The 18,159-nt window shown below is 38.4% G+C and overlaps 1 protein-coding gene across 1 annotated transcript; it reads right to left on the reverse strand.

Annotated features, from left to right (window-relative positions):
• Positions 1-15,276: 15,276 nt before the first annotated feature.
• LOC125232320 lies at positions 15,277-16,554 on the reverse strand. Its single transcript, XM_048137947.1, has 2 exons — positions 16,245-16,554; positions 15,277-15,923 (listed from the first exon to the last, which is right to left on the reverse strand). Exons 1-2 carry the CDS (start codon positions 16,552-16,554, stop codon positions 15,277-15,279), a joined length of 957 nt encoding a protein of 318 aa, XP_047993904.1.
• Positions 16,555-18,159: the final 1,605 nt, after the last annotated feature.

Below are 18,159 nucleotides of genomic sequence, written 5' to 3' on the forward strand. Positions count from 1 at the left end.
AGTTACATTAGTTGGTTTATTATTGGGTTACTAGAGATAATGTGTTTTGAAATAATTTCCCAGTAGAGTTCAACCAACACTTCAAATATCGTTTTGCGTGTAACATAGCCTATTTAGCTAATATGTATTTAAGTTTAATATATTTATATTTTCACCACACCAACTGGTAAAGGCTTTCTTTGCTATTCGAAAACAGCAAAATTGCATTTTATCCACAAGGCGGCAAAGTAATTTCATACAAATTTTAACTCGATGTCTTTTAATCTGGCTGCTAGATTTTACGTAAAAAACGAAAAATTATGATTTTGAATCATAATTATTGAATAAATTGATGGATTTGATTTATTTTGATGTTTTATAGTCAGTATTTTGTTCGTGTTGGTGTGGTGAAAAATTTTGTGTTTCACTCGGTAGCAAAGTTTGTTTAACCTTCGTGCCTTGATACCCTCGCAATGCTCAAGATTCCACTTTTTGAACCACTCGCTACGCTCGCGGTTCAATATTGGAATCTTTCGCTTGCTCAGGTATCAATATTGGCACGTGCGGTTAAACAACTACTTTGTCCCCTTGTAAAACAAATAACTATTGCAGTATGTTTAAAACAAAGATATACACTATATACACTTAAGTCACGTAACTAGTACAATTTAAGTAAAAAACCGATTTGAGTATAAATAATATTTTTGTAACTACTAATGTAAACCCACGAAATACATTAGTATGTAATAACTCATATCAATTTTTCATTCCTATGATAATTTCTATACAGAGATCTGATAATGATCGGTTTGTTTCACAATACGATTTTTAGAGTAAATTATTTAATTAAAAGGGGCCTCTAAGTGCGCTTTCACATTATCCGACCCGACATCGGATCCCATATATATTTAAGCCGTCATCTTTGATTTTTGCCTTTGAATCGGATCGGATAATGTGAAAACGCACTAAGTGTTGGCTTTACCCCACGCACGATTTCCAAATGACATAAAATTAAATTCTTTAATTTGTTTTTATTTATATTCTCACAAAATTGCACGTTCTCAGGTTTTATGAAATGAAAGCGATGCCGAGAAATGTTTCATTACTACCCCGGTACTTTGCTCCGCGTCACAATTGTCGCATAACCCTAAAGACGAAAGAGGATTCTCCTGTAACTGGTTCTTCATACAAATGCAGTCCTGATTTTCCTCCTTAGATTATTAAATCAGAGTTAGTTGGCTTTTTGCGCAGGGTTCACGTCTTGTCAGTACCCGTAGCCGAATGGCATATCTGCGATGCCCAACGCCGCAGAAATGCAGTCTGGTTCTGTCGCGTCAATACGCAAGAGCAATAAAGATAGATAGCTACGAAAAATATACGCGTTTGTGCATTCGGCTACGCACACTGGTCGTAACTTCAGAGGGCCATCTGTATTGTAATGAAAAATGTACGATACACGTGTAAAAATGAACTTCCTTTTTTTCGCACTTTTATCATATCTAATGTACTATTTACAATGTCTAAGGCCTAGCTGAAATGATAATCGTTGACCGTATTCGCCGAACGAATCGCGTCTGACTCTGTCGCGCCAATACATAAGAGTGATATACTTTTTTTAGACACACACTAGTCAAACGCGATAAAATAACATTATTACCTTTTTTAAAGTGTTATAGCGACGCTAATGATAATTATCGTAACCGTTTGTGCATTCGGCTACCCAGGGAGGAAAATGAGGTCTACGTTTATATTGAGAATCGACGGATCTTCTATCCTCCTAAAGGTCTACATTTTATATTTCCTGCCGATTACTCCGCCGACATAAAAATGTGGATGTCGCTAAACGTACGTACATTTTATCACTAGCACATAAAACATTAAGCACATTTTATAGATGTTTTGGGTGTAAAAACGCGCTTATACCTTTATAGGATCTTTTTCAGCAAGCCATTGAGTAGGTTGAGTTATGTGTGTCGAATGTGACATTAAATTGTGTGGGGAATAAACATAAAAATGGCAACAAGTCAGTAAGAAATAATTTTGTTAGATACATTATATGACGGTCGACGCAGAGATTAATTTTTAATCTACTTTTTGCACGTTCTTAGGCGGTCGCATTTTAATGTATGGATGGGATGGTATAATCTTCCTATACTGCAGTGTGTAAGATTTATATGGGCGATAAATTAAACCAGATCATTTTAAAGTTACTCTTAATTTATGTTTATGGCGACTTTATCAATAAACTATCTATTAGTATTAGTTTCTTATATTAATTAAATAAATATGTTCATGTAAATCGGTGAATTATTTTCGCTCACTGTACTTAATTTACCCATTCGTCAATGTTCTCAATCAAAGTTGCATACAATATGAAACCGCATTGGTACATGTTATCTGTGATTGTACGTATTGATAGTATATTATTAGATGATTACATATAATCACATATGAATGCCCAAATAGAAATACGATGGCGGTGGGCCGTGCTGCACTATTCGGCTCACTAGCCTAGCCAACGATACACTCCGTGTCGAACAAAACGTAACTAAAAATCGAAATAAGATGTCATAATTATACTAATATAAGGTAGATATACATATACAAGGTAGGGCATAGCAAATAATATTCCGCTTTGTGTGGACAGTGGAAGCAACTGGGGAAGTACCTATGCCTTACAGAAGACCGCAGCCAAATAGCACTCGATCCTACTTATAGTGTTGTGTAAGCTAATGAGTAAGGCTGCCAAAGCTCAACGAGGGTGCGGTGTGCTGGTGACGGAAGGACCTACGGAACTTTCGTCTATTGTCCTTTGAGTAATTTGATTTGTTCCCATAGTTAGTTATAACGTAATATAATATATTTTTGTATTACATTTATTTGAATACCTAAAATTATAAGAGCAATAGAGAGATGACTACGATGAACTATGGAGCTAACGATTGGTGCGTTGTTTAGGCCGGCAGTGATAACCACTACTTATTTTAGTCGTGACTTTTATTGGTACTTCAAATCTAATCTGACAGATTATGGTGCATGAATGATGAGTGGTATACCGGTAGACAGACGCTGGGTAGTATATTGATTTATGTCAGAAGATAATCATAACTTGACAATATTGGTTGGCGTTATGAAAGCTTATTTATTTAATGTTTTATAACACAATAGCGAATGCTGTCATACAGCGAAGCCAATGGCGGGTCACTACTGTCAAATGATACTAAATAAATTAGTGTTTCTGTGGGCTGTAGATTTGTAAATAGATTCCTCAAACAAAAAATTAATACAGAATCGGGTCATCTACGCAAAATTTTCGTATCAATAATTTGACTCTTTTTTACTGTGAAAAAAAATACGACTTTCGTAATGTAGATATTTTTATCTATAGATTATCTGTGCAGTGACTGTATGAACACATTTTGCTAGTTAAAAAAAATGTAGTTCAAAATGCAAATTTCACAGAATTGCACGAACGCGAAATGCTATTTCAGTAAATCTCAGTACAAAAAATATTGGTGTTGTTAAAATACGAACGTTTCCGAGAAAACACGACGGAAACTTATATGGACTGAATCTGTAAACTATTCTAGTATGTAGCCTGAATTAATTAAATATTTAGTGTCATAATTTTGTAGCGGTTCATACAACACATATTCCCATCAAATTTCATCACTGTAGTACTTATAGTTTCCGAGTAAATCGGCTGTGACAGACGGACAGACGGACAGACGGACAGACGGACAGACGGACATGACGAAACTATAAGGGTTCCGTTTTTGCCATTTTGGCTACGGAACCCTAAAAATACACCATGCTGTAATCTACTTATGTAAATATTTAATAGAACATTTTTTGTACCCACACAGTAAAGGTAAAGGGTGGAAAAATAAGTCAGACCCTGGTGCGAAACTACCTTAAATCCTCATGCTGGCTCACTTTACTTAAAGAAGACATTCTTTTTTTTTTAAGAAACAAAACTGCATTCACAGACAGACAGACGGACAGACAGACGGACAGACAGACAGACAGACAGACAGACAGACAGACACGTCAAACTTATATCACCCCTTCGTTTTTGCGTCGGGGGTTAAAAATGAGCCAGCTTAAAAATTTAGGTAGTTTCTCTGAAGGGCCCGAATTCTTCCACACTGTATAGCTTATAATATAAATAAATTACTGATATTTGCGTGCGTAGCTGAATGCACAAACGCTCACGAAACTCACGAAACTAAACTCGTAGATATCTATCTCTATCGCTCTTGCGTATTGGCGCGACAGAGCCAAACTACCTTTCGCAGCGTTTCGTTTTCGTTTCGCGTCGTAGAAATGTCATTCGGCTACGGGGCCTGACACGGTCATTTAATATAATTTAACGTAGAATTCTTTTCTTAAATCCAATCCCAGACAATCAAAGAAAGCTTTCCCATGCAGTTCAGTGAATTTAGACAAAGACATTGTGATTTTACGACTGCTTATCAAGCACTTTTCTATGAGATTTATAACCTTTTACTCGTAAAATGGCGTCCTATTTCTAGATTCGGCAAGATATAACCGGATCATATCCAATCGTTCAGATTCCTATTCACATTTGAAGAATTGGTTACGGTTTTGATTCGTGTTAGCTCACGTGATTGATATTTTTATTAGCGGACTGAGCTATTCACTACGTTCACGACTAGTGCTGTCCTCATTTAGTGGGCTTTTATATTTAAACATTTAGGATTTTACAGCCGGCGCTAGCAATAATGTTGGTCATGACATAAGATGACGTTATATTTGAGACAATCAGCGCCACACTGTCACGAATATTGCCAATCAGATAAAATTTAACAAAGATTGGTAAAATTGGTAGCTAAGTATTATAGGCAACTTGACTGTACTTCAAATAAAATATTTTATACCATGGATGAAATAAATCATCAGATAATTATAAGAGAAACAGGGACAGAAGTTATTTTTAACTCCAATTGATATTTTATAAATCAAATAGAAATATATAAAGTAAATCAGTTGACCGTGACGTCACTCAATTCGATTTAGTATTAATTCCATATTAGCAAGTCGTTCAAAATCGTTTTGACAGTTCTTAAAAAGAAGCTGATTTGACTAGGAGGAAAGTAGCCTATACCTAATTTAAAGCATATCAAGAAAACAACAGACGAAGGGATTTTGGGAACTCTACACCTACTGCAACGTTGTTAAGTTTCACTAAATTAGTAATACATAGTTGGGTTGCATTCTGTCTGACCTTAGTGATAACTAATCATGTACCTTATAACATCTCTCGTTTCATCTTTAACTTCATTGGAATGAGTTAAACAGCCTGTGCTATTTTCAAGGTTGTATCAAAACCAGTTTAAAAATAATTAAAACAATACCAAATTGTTCAATTGAAACCGGGATTGTAATCGTGTTTGCCCAAATTTATATTCCCCTTGAAATGGGTCATTCGCTCATTACATCACATCATTTTGTTGTAAGGTGTACTCGGGTAATTCCGAACGTCAAAAACCGTCGGTAAATTCCGAAAAGGGCTTATTACTATGGAATCAAGGGTGATTATCATTTGAATTTCATTTGAAATTACCTACACCTTATTTTATTTTTAAACATTTCAGTCATTATGAAATTATGATAACCGCAGTCCACAATGCAAAATGTAAATTTTGAAAAACCCGCGATGAAAGAACACTCCAGACTAATTCAGCTTTCAAACAAAAAAAAAACGGAATCGAAGTCGGTTCAACCGTTCGAACGCTACGATGCCACAGACAGACAGACAGACACGTCAAACTTTAAACGTCGTTTTTGCGTCAGGGGTACGTTTAAAGTTTGACGTGTATGTTTGTCTGTCTGAACGAACGTTTGTTGAAATGTAACTTCAAACGTGCATTTAACATCAAAAATGGCCGCTGCGCGTACGCAACCTTTTTAATTGGCTGTGACCAACTGTCCGCTTGAAAAATGTCTCATTAAGTTCAATCTTCGTCAGGATGCGCTTTGTAATAAATAGTGACAGTATTCTTTAAGCGACATTCCTAAACCGGTGCCCAGTGTAGCAAGACATAGATTGCTTTCTATTAGATGCTGTATAAAAAATGTGCAGTGTCAGTTTTAGGCACCGGCTCCGCACCGAAAGCAAGTAAGCGATAAGCTAGTTGTTCCCGTGTAAATAAAACAAAAGACTTGTTCCCGTGTAAATAAAATATAACCAAACCACAAAATTAAAAAAACCACCGACCGCGACATAGTGGACCGATTTTCATGAAACATAGCTAAGAACACTCCCGACTAACTCAGCTTTCGGACAAAAAAAAGATAAATCTAAATCTGTTCATCCGTTCGGGAGCTACGATACCACAGACAGACACACACACAGACAGACACATACACAAACAGACAGACAGACAGACAGACAGACAGACAGACAGACAGACAGACAGACAGACAGACAGACAGACGGACAGACAGACACGTCAAACTTATAAATATTGGGGACACCTTACACAGATCAACTTAGCCCCAAACTAAGCAAAGCTTGTACTATGGGTGCTAAGCGACGATATACATACTTAAAGAGATAAATACATACTTATTTCCATAGAAAACATCCATGACTCAGGAACAAATAAATATCTGTGCTCACCACACAAACAAATGCCCTTATCGGGATTCGAACCCAGGACCGCGGCTTAGCAGGCAGAGTCACTACCAACTACGCCAGTTGATTTTGCAATGATGTGGGAAAAACCTGGATCGTCAAATTTAATTATGTACTACATTCACCGGTCAAAATTTACTACACCTAATTATGAATATTTGTTTTCTTTTCTTTATAAATTTGAGTTTAAATGTGGCATCTAATGAGCCTATATCTATAACTCCAAGCGACCACACACAGTAACGTCATTTTACACTTTATCTCAATGAATATAAGGCTTACGTAATTTTTAGCCGTCAATAGGAACATACAAGCTTAAACGTGGATTCCCTAGAATCCCTTAACGAAGCTAAAAAACGGTAAGTAAACTCTGTTACTATTACAAAAAGTTGTTTCGCTACATTGCCTTTGGTAGAGCGAGTAATGAAGGCATCAGTGGCGTAGCGTCGATACAACTCGATTCCCAACGGGTTCCCTAAAATTCTGCAGTATCTGTAGAAGTTCATACAAAACAGATCCCTAAAACCCCTCCGGCTTTACCAAGAAAAATTTTCACGCGTCGCCACTGGAAGGCATTCATTTCTGGGGTAACTTATCCATCGCTTACAGAGTTGATGAGAGATCGTTGGGCCAAGGTTTATTTCTTCTCGATGACAATGCATAATGTACTAGCTTTTGCCCGCGGCTTCGCTCGCGTTAGTAAGAGACAAAATAAGCCCATGTCACTCTCCATTCCTTCAACTATCTCCACTTAAACTATCATGTCAATTGTCGCTCCGTTTTGCCGTGAAAGACAGACAAACAAACAGACACACACTTTCCCATTTATAATATTAGTATGGATTAAATATTACTGATACCTATATGTATCTATTAGAGCTAACCGAAAAGAGGAACTTCGAAACGAGTAGCGATAAATTAAGACACGGCCGAAGGAAGAATTTTAAATCGACGCGAGTTACGATTTGGATAGGTAATATTTTTTTGAAGATAGGATCAATATATTATTCTGATAGAATACGTCATAACGATCACAGAAAGGTGGCTCTTTTATTTTAGTTTCGTATTAATTAATTTATTCTCCTTTTTAAGTGACCAAAATGACGTTTCCGTTTCTTTCCACAACAAAATTTATAAAAAATAGTTTATTTACGTTCAATTTGAGCTCTTTCTAATGATACCCCACCTTGACCTAGTAACTTGAAATTTACAGTGTGCCCCCTGTCATTTTCGCCATTTTCTACAATTAAAATTAATAAATTAAAAAAAATATATGATACTTTCTATTTGTAGAGGTTTACAATGTTTACAACTATTCCAAATTTCAAGTTGATAGCATTAGTAGTTATCGAGATATTTAGTAATGTGACAGACGGACAGAGTCGCACCATAAGGGTTCCTGTTGTACCTTTTTGGTACGGAACCCTAAAAACATTAAAGTTTCTCCCGCCCTCGCTCTTCTATTAAGGAGAATATACGGACATTTTAAAGCAAACTTTTCGAACAGGTCCGTTAGCAAAAAACTTCCACGAACAAATAAAATAAAGGATTGACTAGATAGACCAAGGCGTGAAATAGAACGATTCGGTTTTTCACAGCGTAACTTTGACAATCAATTTCACTCATTGGCTACTTGGTCGATTCTAGTTTTGTCTTTGCAGTTTTTAATTTAACATGTTCCTGGCTCGTCTCCAATTCATTTGTTTTTTCTTAAAATTGAGATTGACACTAGATTTATATGCATATCTGTAACAAAGCTTCAAAAATTACATTTTAGGAGCAACGACACTTTAACTAGGTTGTTATTAGTAGACTAGATTTATATTGAATAACTGTAACAAAGCTTCAAAAATACATTTTAGGAGCAACGACACTTAATTAGCTTGTTTTACAAGGGCGCAAAATGATGTAGAGAGGTGTATCTATCGGAACAATTTCGACTGGGGGTGAATTTCAACTAGGTAATCTAAATATTTTTCACGTTTTAAACAATTAAATGGAGTGCTTTATTATGTTTCCAGAGGCCACATATGGCACGCTTGTTCAGTGAACACATGAGCACATGGAAAATATCTAGGTATGATCTAGTCGTGGTCATTGGGGTCGTTGTGCTGCCTTTTTAATGGTTTCGCCATAAATTGAGCGTTCCGCGCGCAGAGATTTAAGGGGGGAAAATATCTGGTTTAGTTGAAATTGACCCCAGGTTAAAATTGCTCTGGTGTAAATAACCTACTTTGAATGAAAATAATCTGTACTTTAATTTAATCTTAAGCGGAGTTCAAGTGTTAGAGAAAGAAAAATATTTCCGAATAATTGATATAAAAATGCTACACCGTACATAAGTTTAAATCAACTTACGTCATAGTCCCGAGACGACCCAGCCACAGCACCCGTGTAAGTTTCCGGAAACTTATTAAATTGGACCTCAAGTTTTAAAGTAGCGGCTGAACTCCTTAATATGTGACAAAGCCCCGAACTTACTCGTGGGCTCTTGAAACAGTGGCCATACGAAATTCACTACTTTAGTTGGGGTCATACATTGATTACGTCACACGAATACCTATCTTTTTTGGCCCCTACCAATTTGCCAAATGTGACATGTGACCAAGGGTGCCAAGGAAGGGTTCAAATCTTGAGACATTTAGTCACATTTGGCAAACCTCTACCCCTGAAGTGGCGCGAAAGTTACTAATTATTAAAATTATCTTTAGACGAAATCGGTACATATTATTTACGACCCAGCCACAGCACCCGTGTAAGTTTCCGGAAACTTATTAAATTGGACCTCAAGTTTTAAAGTAGCGGCTGAACTCCTTAATATGTGACAAAGCCCCGAACTTACTCGTGGGCTCTTGAAACAGTGGCCATACGAAATTCACTACTTTAGTTGGGGTCATACATTGATTACGTCACACGAATACCTATCTTTTTTGGCCCCTACCAATTTGCCAAATGTGACATGTGACCAAGGGTGCCAAGGAAGGGTTCAAATCTTGAGACATTTAGTCACATTTGGCAAACCTCTACCCCTGAATTGGCGCGAAAGTTACTAATTATTAAAATTATCTTTAGACGAAATCGGTACATATTATTAATTAAAATTTTAGGTAAGTATTAACAATATTTTACCATCGTTTTAGCGAAAGAAATTGTATTGAGTTAATATTTTCTTAACACAAAATACCTTGAAAATAAATAATTCTTAAATCGTTTACAAAAGTTCATGGCGAATTTATCAATGAATTCATTCATAACTTCCCCATGAAATTTCGCAGCTCACTGTAAAATGAATAGGTTAATATAAAACTGTCACTGATGAACTTAAAGTGCCATTACAAAGTTTGTGACTCCTCCACCTCCCTCTTTTCATAGCTTGTCACATTTTCTTTATCCCTTCCCTCCCACTAACCATAATTATGATGTAGTTGATGGATGACCCCTTTCAATTAGGAGTTGATTAACCGACCCACTACCAAGTGTTGTTATCGTTTAGGAACATGTTACTCGATTGCGTCAAATACGTATCATCTTGACAAATAAAGCCTAACCCCCTTATTCATAAACGTTCACTAAAGTTATCAAGCCGATAAAGTTCGTTTGTCCCTTTCCGATGTTTTGGTGTGATAGAAAGGGACAAACGAGCTTTATCGGCTTGATAACTTTAGTGAACGTTTAATGAATAAGGGGTATAAACATTTACCGTGGAACCATCAAGAATAATACACGGTCGGCAAGATGACGCAACATCTTTGGCTGACTCTCGGCTAGATTAATGAGCCAAATATTAATGGGCCAAATTGTCAAAACTGAGGTTCAAAAGTTTTTTATTTTTTATTATAAATGGACTTACTCTTGGCTACAGACTAGCCAAGGGCAAAGACATGACTACGATGGTGAGCTCGCCCGGAAGATGCCTGTTCACCCGTGATTTGAAGGTTGTGGTTATATGAGCTCGGAAACATAGTTGCCGGCAAGGAATTCCACTCCTTGGCAGTGCGCAAAATAAAGGAGAAGAAGAAGAAGCAAAGCAAGGTTTTAATTTTAATTCTGAGTCGAGTGATGGCAGTCTACGCACTGTGACTACACATTTGACTTTATGACATTAAACTCTCTAGATACTCGATCCTCTTTTTAGTAACCGTCGGGGACGCAGAACACTTTCTTGATATAGTATGAATTTTTAGAGATGCACTTTTCGCTTTTGCCCTAATCTGTTAAACAAAGGCCTTTGTTTCTATTGTTCGCTGCGGTTAGCTCCCGTTTAAACGGCACGTGCTATAGTCTCAGTGTAGTTAAAAAGCAACTATCATGATAGCAATAAGGTTCAAATCCATAAAAAGCCCTTTCGGAGATAACACGTTTTGTCATCTTCAAAAAAAGTTACCTGCACACTGCAAACTGTTTAATAAATTTGAACCTTATTGCTATCATGATAGTTGCTTTTTAACTACACTGAGACTTAGCACGTGCTGTGGAAACGGGAGCTAACCACCGCGAATAATAGAAACAAAGGCCTTTGTTTAACAGATTAGGGCAAAACCGAAAAGTTCATCTCAGAAAATTCATACTATACACTCAATCAATCATGTCATTTTCCGTGTCGTTTTCGATTGGTTTAGGTACGCTATCGTCAATAAACTATGGTAGAGGTTCTAATAAGTGTAAAGTTTGTAAATTCAACAAAGTTTACTTAAACCACTTTCTCAAGGCTTAGTAAACCCAGTAAAAATATTGTTCACTACTCATTTGTATTGTTTCTATTCATAAAGTATAATTAATATAAAACTTTATCTATTAAGAGTTGTTTTAATTCTTGTTGTCAATTTATATTTGATTATCGGAGTATTATTTTATTATATCGTGTTTTAGATGATATTTCATACAATGATATACCGTATTGCGTTGAATAATGCGAACGAAAAACGCATGAAAACTCAAAAAAAAAAATCCCGAGTCCTAAGACCAATAAGACTAACAATAAGCTAGATAGATTTTTCGGCCCCCAAAACCCTCCACAAGCGAAATTGTTACAGCTGTTTTAGATCGCCGGTATATTATAAATTATAAGGATTGCTCGTTTAAAGGCAAGGTAGGCTATATTTCCGAGCTCATATAACCCGGCAACCTTCAAATCTAGGGTGAACAGGCATCTTCTGGGACGAGCTCACTCCATCGTAGGCCACGTCTTTGCCTTTGGCTAGTCTATGGACATTCCATATTCCATATTCCATACAATTTTGCAACTGTCCACACACAGTCTTATTTTTTAAGATTATGATTTTTTTTTCAGATTGATCTGACAGATTGCGAATAATCTGAATTTTAATAAAGTGTGTGGCAAGGCACTCGATCTGATTTCATAAGATTATGATTTTTTAAGATTATGAAAGACTGTCTGTTGCCGGCCTAAGCCCATTAAATTTATAATAATAAAAAAAGGTATTAAATAGATAGATATAAACTTACCTCCAATGACGAGGCACTTGAGCACCAGCGTGTCTCCCTCGTGGTAGGGCCCGATTTTGTCCTCAACCTTGTTGTCCAACTCGTCGAAGAAGAACGGCTTACTTGGGAGCACTGAAACAAAAGTTTAATGTAATAATAGTACAATCATTTTTTTATTGACGTTAATAGGCAAGACGACTGCACTTTGTTGGCGTGAAAAACTAATTAGTCCGATTATCCGCGGACGGACGGAAGGACGGACGGACGGAAAGACAGTTCCTAGTTGACTACGGAACCCCAAAAACAGTCAGTCAGATTATCAAAGAATATTAGACACGTATTTTTATTTTTTCTCGGAAACGAAGAATGACGACGGTACAGTACGTGAAGTTTCGCGAGACGTCACGCCTAGGTGCAATTTTTACTTAAATGTGACGTCACAACCCCCCACTCCGGAACTTTGATTCTCTATATCTTTGTATTTATAAATAAAATATGTGTTCAGTATTTTTGGATGATCTAACTGACGGACTAAACCGAATGAAATTTTTTTTATGTACCTAGTTGTCATCTCTAATGTGTCGCTTAATTAGCTTCAAACTCGGGTAAATCCATACTGCTATAAGGTTGATTCTTTTTCGGATTATTACATATAATTTTATACATAATCAACCTTAAAGCAGAATCGATTTACCCGAGTTTGAAGTAAAGCGACAAAATTAAAAAAATATATTTATTTTTATTTTTATTTAACGCAACAAAATAATGGCCAATAATAGTTAGTCTTATACATATATTATTACACTAAGGTGCAAGACGTAGGTTTCGTTATTACTAAACTAAAATGGAGTTGGGCGGGACATGTTGCTAGGCAGAGTGATGGCAGGTTGTTAACGGAATGGTGGCCGCTAACAAATAGAAGAAAACATCCGAAAAATGCGGGTTGATTAAGGACCGGGAGAAGTGGCTCCTATGCTCAGCAGTGGGCGATAAAAAGGCTGATATGATGATGATGATATATTATTGAAGATTTAAAAACTATTTGTTAAACTTCCGTGAGGCATTTCATAGTCATTTTCACCACACCAACTGGTAAAGGCTCTCTTCGCTATTAGATGGCAAAATTGCATTTTATCCACAAGAGTGCAATGTAATTGCATACAAATTTTAATTAATAGAATAGAGAATGCCTCAAGGCGTTAAGTCCGCCATTTGTACTCTTTTTTTTGTAAATTTGTGCAATAAAGTTTAAATAAATAAATAAATAAATTAATTAATTTTAACTGTAAAACAATAGTTATTTGTTTTACAAGGGAGCAAAGTTGTTGTTTAACCGCACGTGCCAATATTGATAACTGAGCAAGCGAAAGATTCCAATATTTTAAGCGAGGGTTTTAAGGCAAGGCAAGTTTTGTAACCGTGTGAAACACTAAATTGTTCACCACATTAACACTGGGTAAAAATTATGTATGAAAATAGGATGTTTTGAGCCTTTACCAGTTGATGTCGTTAAGATCATACCGTGTGTGGTATCAAATTAAAGGGCTTTGCGAGTATTTTATAAATATATATCACATTATAGGACTTTTTTTACTTGATCTAACAAAATATGAGAAAATGTCCAAATGTGGTAATAATTGTACCGGTGAAGGCTCGTTTTCAAAAAATAGGCAAAAATCAATAATAGCAATTTATAATCACTAAGGCATAACAGCAATTTAAGTAAACGTTGCAGATTAATTTAGTACAAAACTTACTTCGATGTGATGTAGATTTTCAAAGAAATTGTCATTTAATTTTAGGTTATTTCTGAAAAAAATTGAATTCGCCTTAGGCTAGTTTACTCTTTTTCAAAAACTTAAAATAAAAATCTAGTCTGAAATGATTGTGGTACAGGATATACGAATTATAAATTTACCCGTTTTAATATTCAAAATTGTCCAAATTTTACAAATAAGATCGACTGATTCAGCTTTATACGTGCGTTTTTCTAAACGTGCATTAGAGAAAAATTCATAATTAATTTAGTGAGTTAGTTTTCAAAAATCCAGTCTTATAAAAATCAAGATAATAAGATGCTCTAACTGGAACTTGAATTAAATAAATCTATTGGATAACGGAAAGTGTAGTATTTCACCGACTAAAACTATCAATTTTACATTCTTTTGACGTTTTTTTTTGAAAGCAGCCTTAAAAACATTGAAAAGACGGGTTCACTCGGCGGGCCTGCCGATGAACTCAATCAATTTAATTTGAAACATGTAATGATATAATATATAGATAGAATACTTTTTATTGGCACACCTCAGCAAAAGATACAGTGGAGACAAAACAAATGATTATAAATAGAGGCAGACAACAGGCGATAATAAAAGTGTTATAAAAAGAAAAACTCATGTTTTTCATTATACATCGTTTCGTTACAAAATGTAGGCATATATTGAAAATAATAGCGTAAAATAAAAGTCATTATATTATTAAAATACTGTAGCTATATTAATTCAATCAGCGAATACATTAAGATATTATTTTTAAATGCAACTCGATATGTTTATATTTAATTTCGGTCATTCATCGACTTCATCCGTAATTGGCCTAATTGGAGTCCAATATAATATTCCAATTTCACTGGTGATTCGGGAAAACTCCGTGTCATTCATTATGATGCGCGCATCATTTCGATGTCTGTGTACTATCAGCTGAAAAAGTGCATGGCGAATTTATCAATTAATTCATTAATAATTTATCCATGCACTTTTCCAGCTAATAGTATGTGTACTATCAGCTGCAAAAGTCCATGGCGAATTTATCAATGAATTAATTAATAATTTCTCCATGTATTGCAACTAATAGTAAATGCGAACGATCTAGTACCTAGCTAGGCCTTTTTTTTTTTTTTTTTTTTTTTTTTTTTTTTTTTTTTTTTTCACGGAGTGGGAATGCTGTTGCGCACGCTGTGTGGGACTCGCCGTTGCTTTCCCTTCTCCTGACGAGAAGGGGAGAAACGGCCCTACCCACTAAACCCACTCCGGCATTTCACCCTCTTTTCCGTTGTGAGAGCGCACTGGGTTCGGAACGTTTCACTTCACCACTGCGCTCTCCGGTAGCCCTGACCAGGGCACCCGCATCGTAAAGGAGGATCGGAAACGCTTGATCCCCCTTCCCGGCATCACATATGGGGCATGGCCCCTCTAGGGCTCGAGGCGAGCGTACGCTCTCCGCCTTCGACCCAGCCGCTTTCGTCGTAGCGGAGGAGCGTCAACAGCTGCCTCTCGCTCTCTCTCTGCTTCCTCCTTCCGCGACATGACTGCTTCGCAGAAGGAGGCCACCGCCTTCCATTTTCTCTCGCTACCCAGCATAGTCTCTACTACGCCGCGTAGCGAGAGGTCCGCCGCTCCCGTCTCTGCCCTGAGGGTAGCTCTTTCCACGGCCCAACGAGTGCACTCTTCCAGAGTGTGTTGGGCCGTGTCGTCCGCCACACCGCACTCGTGGCACTGAGGCCGCGGTTCTCTCTGTATTTTATGCAGATAGTGTCCGAAACACCCGTGTCCGGACACTATCTGCGTGACCCGATAAGTCAGGGCGCCCTTCCTCCGATCAACCCACCTGTCCATTACTGGGAGAATAGCCTCTATAGTTCGGGTTCCATAGTGGCTATCCTCCAAGGTAACCCTCCACCTCTGACGCAGGCGCTCCGCGGCTGCTCTTGACGTTCTTTCGGCCTCCTCCGCGTCCGGGAGCTCGTCACGCCCTCTGGCTTCTGCCCTCAGTCGGTATCTCTCCGCTAGTACCTCTGCCTCCAACTCCCAGGGTGGAGTGCTGGCGAGGAGGCATACCGCTGCGTAAGAGGTAGTACGGTAGGCCCTCACCATCCGCTGAGCTACGAACTTCTGGGGCCGCCGGAGCAATACCTTTGCGCGTCTTGTCAGGTGTCCAGACCAAATCGGTGCACCATAGAGCGCCATACTCCGGACGACTCCTGCGTATAACCGCCTACATGGAGCATTCGGCCCCCCCAGATTAGGCAGTAGGCGACCCAAGGCCGAAGCAGCACCTACAAGACGGGGAGTCAGTCTAGCAAAATGCTCCTCGAAGGTCCACTTCCTATCCAGGACAAGGCCCAGGTACTTAATGTGGGCTCTGACCTGGACAGACTCACCTCCCACCCTGACTGAAGTGCCCTCCGGCAACTGTCCCCACCCTCTCGTCCGTCCGAGGACCATGGCCTCGGTCTTTGGCAGGGCGACTCGTAGCCCCAGGAGTTTTATGCGTTGCACCGTAAGCTCGGTCGCCACCGCCGCCCTCCTGAGTAGCTCGTCCAGCTCCTTTCCCCGTACGGCCACCAGTGTGTCGTCCGCGTAGCACACGGTGATCATGCGGGGAAGCTGCACCCCTCGGATCACCCAGTCGTAGCCGAGGTTCCACAGAAGGGGACCCAGCACAGAGCCCTGGGGAACCCCGCATGTCATCGCCCTCGCACTCCGAACACCCCTCTGCTCATAAAGCACTACCCGCCCCGTCAGGTAATGCTCCACCACGCGCGTCAGATAACGGGGTACTCCATGGTAACGGAGTGCCTCACCAATGACGGTGTAGGGTAGGGACCCGAATGCGTTTGCGATGTCTAGTGACACCGCAACCACTCCCTCCCTCTGGCTGGCTGCTAGCACCCCGAAGTCCCTCAGAGCGGCTACAGCGTCTATGGTGGACCGTCCTCTGCTACCTAGCTAGGCCTAGCACATGATTGCCGCGAGAGTATGTCGCCGAGTACATGCGAACGATCTAGCACCTAGCTAGGCCTAGCACATGATTGCCACGAGAGTATGTCGCCGAGTACATGCGAACGACCTAGCACCTAGCTAGGCCAAGCACATGATTGCCGCGAGAGTATGTCGCCGAGTACATGCGAACGACCTAACACCTAGCTAGGCCTAGCACATGATTGCCACGAGAGTATGTCGCCGAGTACATGCGAACGACCTAGCACCTAGCTAGGCCAAGCACATGATTGCCACTTTTTACCAATATGAAAGATACAACAAAGAACGATAGCTACGATACGCTACGAACGACCGATTTGCAACTTGTCTACGCTCTCTGAGTGGCTAAGCCAACGTCATAATCGCTTGCGCTTCGGCAGCAAAGCTCTTTGTGTCTCTCTTTTACTTCTATATTAGCGCAACAATTGCATTATGTTTAATAGACTGGCAGTTCTAAAACGGGATTATGTTTTTTTTTTTACTATGGATAGGTAGACGTTTGACCACGATCACACCTGATGGTAAGTGATGATGCGGTCTACGGTGGAGCACGCTTACCTATGAGATACCTATTTACTCTTGCTTTAAAGAGACCTAGAGATGATGATGATGATGATGATGTTTTATAGTCTCATTTAAAGTCTAGTTGAGTGCCGTGAGTTCAAAACAGCAGAAAGAAATTCATTTTTCCATTCAAACGGCTTTATATAGAACAGAGATTTTTTTTATAAAAAATCTACATAAAAACTCATCTGCCATCCGGAAAAACAAAACAAAAGTTAGACTAAACATTCACAGTCACTGAAATATTTAAAGTAACGAAACAGTAAAATAAAATCCGTGCCGTAACGAAACCGGCATTTCAATTTTCAGATGTTTTAAAATTCAAAGCGATGCCGTCCTTTAAAGTTTAGAACATTTAGGTTTAAATTGCAAATTCATATGTATTAAATATCAATTCGGAAGGCCGATTCGGTTTCAACAAAGTGATATAGTTTTTTATCGTATTTTGATACGTCTTTTAGTCAAGGTCGATAAACTCTTTTAAGTGTAACTTTAAAAGTATTTACTCTAAATCCAACAGCAATAATGCTCAATTTTGCTTCTTTCTCTGTTTTAGATCTGTATGTTCCTTGTCTGGTCTGTTTTGATCTTGTTATATGTAGTTTTAAGTTTAGTTTTAGTTTTAATTATGGGTGCCCTGAAAATCAGTGCCGTATCTCTTAGGCGGTCTGCGCTGAGCGGCATCCTATTTGGTACACCGGTTCACTCGTTTTGTATTGTGTTGTACCTATGTTTTTTATACCAAATAAT

Source organism: Leguminivora glycinivorella, chromosome 13, assembly GCF_023078275.1.
Source record: "Leguminivora glycinivorella isolate SPB_JAAS2020 chromosome 13, LegGlyc_1.1, whole genome shotgun sequence".
Classification (NCBI taxonomy): Eukaryota; Metazoa; Arthropoda; class Insecta; order Lepidoptera; family Tortricidae; genus Leguminivora; species Leguminivora glycinivorella.